We start from the raw sequence: 4,609 nt of genomic DNA, 5'->3' as shown, positions 1-4,609 counted from the left end.
CCGCACGCAGCTGGGACGGGCCCTGCTCCACAAGCGCCGTGCAACGTCTCTCACTGGCCCTTCGCGTCTTGTTCAGGAGGAAGACTCCCAAACCCCATCCCTCCAAACCACAGCGCAGGGGGGCCCACGGAGCCCAGGGGTTCGTGGCAGGGACTGGGCAGAGGTGGCCAAGACCCCAGATGGTCAGCTCTTGGCGCGACCACAGCCACCATTTCTTTCTGCGCCTTGGGTATATACTCCATACCGCCAACCAGACACTCAACCGAGGCCAGGACAGCGCTGCGCGCTCTGTCATCTACAGCCCCACACGAGGCTGGAGGAGCAGGGCGTGCACGGCATTGGACGAGCACTCGGAGGAGCAGGGGCATTGGACGAGCACTGCTGAGAGAACTGAACAGGGATCCGGGCAGCCGGTGCCCGGCAGTGGCGCGGGCCTGTTCCTCACGGAGTCCTCTCCCCACAAAGAGGCTCCCCCGCAACAGCCAGGGCCTGCGACCGAGGAAGGCACGGAGCAGACTCGGTGCCTCTGCCCCACACAGAGTCACTCAATCCCGGGAACATGAGGTGCCGGGGAGGGTCTGGGGCAGCCCAGAGATGGGGTGACTCGGTCCCTAAGCTCCCGGGCACTCTGAGAGTTGGACTCAAATCACTCTTTTCGGAAGGATGGATGCTTTTTACAAACTGCAAGTGCCTGTGGGCCTCCTTGGGAACCGCAGTTTCGCTCTGACCCTTCACAGCACCTGAGCCTGACGCCCTCTATCCCAAAGGCCCGTTGCTTCAGCCGCGTCACAGTAGGAGGCAAAAGCATCGCAAACACAGACACAAGCAATGGTTTTTCAAAGGGTTGTTGTTTACCATGTTTACACATGTAACCTCAAGGGCCCCAAATTAAGCAATTTCTAAAATTCAATCCTGGTCCCCTCCCTAAGGGTTCTCACTCCTCCCCTCAAGTTCTCCCATCACCTCCCTGGGTGTAACTGGGCCTCTTAATTCTGAAAGAACAAAAGAGGAAAGAAGTTATGGAGTCCTGGGAGCACTTCCAGGACACACCCACTATGACGGGCTTGGTCAGAGCTGCTGAAAGCAGCGTTTCCATGAGAAACCTGTTGTCAGGCACGCACTGATTTTTTCATACAACATGACTCTGCCATCCAGCGTTCAGGGGAGAGGGGCCGGGAATTAGGGTGAAAGGTGCCCATGTGCCAGGCCATGGTAGCCTATTGGGTCAAACCGAGCCACCATCACGGACCCCACCTCAGCATGCAGCCTGGTGGGCAAGGGGCACGCGGAGCCCACAGCACACACACTGGGGCTTCCCGGAGCCACAGCTGTTCTCGGGCCGTGGCCTGAGCGACACCGAGGACCAACTGGGCCAAATGAGACCATTCACTTCAAAGGCACTTTAGCCCAACTGGTGTGGCTCAGCGGCTGAGCGTCGAACCTACGGTTCGATTCCCGGTCAGGGCACATGCCCAGGTTTCAGGCTTGATTCCCAGTGTGGGGTGTGCAGGAGGCAGCTGATCAATGATTCTCTCTCATCATTGATGTTTCTCTCTGTCCCTCTTTCTCTGAAGTCAATAAAAATATATTTTAAAAAAGAAAATAAAGGCACTTTAGAGATGACAAAGTGTTTACACAGATATGTGCACACAAAGCCTTTCAAGTGACAAGAGAAGTAAATGAAAGCCAGAGAGGAAGGTCATGTGTGAACTGATGGCTCTGGTGGTGTCCACTGTGTTAAGTGAAATTCCTCTCCATTTGTTTTGCTTTTGAACATGTAACTTTCCCCCAAATCTCTGTTGGCAGATACCAAGAGTATGTATCTGAAAAGATACAATGCAAATGAAGATTCAACATACATAAAAGGAAATTATCGGATTATGGGAATTGTAATTTGCCATAAATAATTAAAAAGTTTACCTGTATATAAGGATTTCAGATTCCACCAGACTGCCTAGGAATTCTGGCATTTAATATAGGTGTCCCCCAAAATGTATACACACACTTTGAGTAATTATCAAGGCAGTGTTTATTAAAATACATTTCATTTTCAAAATTGAGCTATCAGCTGTTAAAATGTATATACTTTTTTTTTTGTGCGGGGGGGGGAGGGGGGGATCCTGCATATATAGCCAGTTCCTAACTGAATGTGAGGAAAAATTTTATCTTGAAAGTTTTCCTTAAATATCTAGAACACTTTATTTTATCTAATAAACATAAATATAGGGTTTATTATGAGTCAGGCTTCATTCTAAAGGTTTTAGAAATGGCGATCTAATTTAATCTTTACAACTTTGTGAGGCAAGAACTATTGTTTTCCTTACAGATGAGGAAATTACAAACACAGTTCGATTTACTGCGCTTTGCAGATATTGTGGCTTCTCTACAAACTGAAGGTAAGACCCTCTACCAGCAAAAGGATTACAACTGCCTGAGGGCTCAGATGATGGTATTTTTAAAAAATACATATATTTTATTGATTTCATAGAGGAAGGGAGAGGGAGAGATAGAAACATCAATGATGAGAATCACTGATCAGCTGCCTCCTGCACCCCCATTGGGGGTTGAGCCCCAACCTGGGCATGTACCCTGACCGAGATTTGAACTGACTCCCTGAGGTAGATGCTCAACCACTGATCCACACCGCTGGACGATGGTGAGCATTATTTAGCAATAAAACATTTGTAAATTAAGTAAGGTATAGACACTGGTTTTGTTTTGCTTTGTGTTTTAGACATAATGTGATTATACATTTCATAGACAGTACCATGTAAAATAACGTCCACATGCACTGGGAAGCCAAAACCCCCGTGTGCCCCACTGTCCTGTGGGGGCCTGGAACCTGCAATACCTCTGAGCTATGCCCACATGTGGGTGCAGATCCTCAAGGCAGCAGGGGGCCAGGGCCCAGGCACCACCACCTCTGACTCACTCCTCACCACTTCCCTCGAGGTGCTGCCCAGCACTGGCCCGTAGCTAGGCCCATGGCAGTAGGCTCTGAATTACAACTACCGGGCCAGGTGAAACGTGGATCGTTTCTGTTCACTTCTTTCCCAATTCAAGAATAAAAATAAAACCAATCACACTAATTCTGGATTAACTTTGGATTGCCTATTTTTCTCCTCCATCTGTATAGATTGGGAACTACGTGAATATTGTTAAAAGACTTCAAAGTCAAACAAGAGGATAATAATTGAAAAAAATTAAAGCAAAAAGGAAGGTATAAAATATCAGGCCGGCTGGCTGGCCAGCGCGTATCTATCGCCCCTGCCCCATTTCCCCACACTTTCAGTGCAGGTGTTCATTTTCCCAGGAAACTTCACATCAACGCCCAGTAGGTGGAAAACTTCCCTTGGATCTTCTCCATGTCTGACTGCATTTTTTCTAAGGGGAAAAAAGAAGATAACCAGTTTGCATCCCACTCTCGGGCTGGAAAAGGGACCTGCCAGGTAACAGACCCAGAGCACCCTCCCCTCGCAGGCCGCTTCACATCTCCTGTGAACTGCTTCAGACTCTCCGTCAGAAACAGACATTTTTGGGCAAAAAATATCGATTTTCTCTTGCAGATCTGGAGGTGTGATCCAAGGTTCAGGGATCCTAATTCTTTCAGCCCTGTTTAAAAAAAAAAAAAAAGTGAATTCCTTTCCCAACTCCATGGCTTTCCAGGGGCAGGACAGGGTTCTGGGCTGGACTGGCCCACAGAGGTCCACAGCTGCCTTTCCCTAGTCCAGTGGTTTTTTGTTTTTTTGTTTTTTTGTTTTGTTTTTTTTTTATCCGCTCCAGGTCCTGCGGGGAGCGGAAGAGCTTCTCGCACTCGGAGCAGCCGAAGATCTTGCTGTGGCCCGAGCTGGCCGCGGGCTCCCCCTCGGAGGCCGCCGCGGCCGCCTCCGCCCCGCCACCCTCGCCGGGCCGCCAGGGCCGCGTACAGCGCCCCGCAGTGGCCGCAGCCGTAGGTGGCCGGCCCCGAGTGCGCCTCCAGGTGGCCGAGGAGAAGAAGGTCCCGCAGTCGCACTGGTACGGGGTGTCCTCTGAGGGCTCCGCCGTGGCCGCCAGTGGGGGCGCCTCCCCACCGCCCCGGGGAGCAGTCCCCCCAGCTCGGGCACACCGCCCCCCACGCGGCCCAGGAGCAGCCCGCCGACCCAGGCCGGCCTGGCGTCCCCCGCCTCCTCGGCGCCGCCCTCGCCGGGGGTCTCGGGCCCCGCACCAGCCCCCGCGGCCCAGGCCTGCGCGGGGGGCGCGCCCGGGCCCTGCAGGTCGTGCGTCAGCTTGTGCCGCTCCAGCAGCGCCGGGGCGTTGAAGTCGCGCTCGCAGCGGGGGCACTTGAAGGGCTTCACGTCGGTGTGTGCGGCCCAATGGGCCGCCAGCTCCCGGCCGTGGTCGAAGCGCCGGGCGCAGGCGCCGCACGCGAACGGGGGCAGCGAGGCCGCCGCGGCCCCGCTGTCTCCGCCAACCCCCGCTGCCGGCCCAACCCCCTTTGTACTTAAAACCGTTATATCAATAATTTCAGCAAAATGTACATGTTTTACGTTGTTCATTCTGAGCTGTGCGGGGCGATTTCTTATTCGGTTTGTTCTTAGACCCTATTTCCTGGAAAGATGAAATTTTATGT

At 52.6% G+C, this 4,609-nt stretch overlaps 1 protein-coding gene across 1 annotated transcript in view; it reads right to left on the bottom strand.

Annotated features, from left to right (window-relative positions):
• LOC102434773 (zinc finger protein RFP) overlaps window positions 1-4,609 on the bottom strand; it is a 41,094-nt gene that overhangs the window by 1,166 nt on the left and 35,319 nt on the right. The window contains 3 exon segments of the mRNA XM_023745875.1: window positions 3,353-3,386; window positions 3,498-3,544; window positions 3,546-3,612. Coding sequence (XP_023601643.1) covers window positions 3,353-3,386; window positions 3,498-3,544; window positions 3,546-3,612 — 148 coding nt within the window.

Source organism: Myotis lucifugus, unplaced genomic scaffold, assembly GCF_000147115.1.
Source record: "Myotis lucifugus unplaced genomic scaffold, Myoluc2.0 scaffold_594, whole genome shotgun sequence".
Classification (NCBI taxonomy): Eukaryota; Metazoa; Chordata; class Mammalia; order Chiroptera; family Vespertilionidae; genus Myotis; species Myotis lucifugus.
Note: the sequence above shows the minus strand (reverse complement) of the source record. Positions and strands in the feature narration are given on the sequence as shown.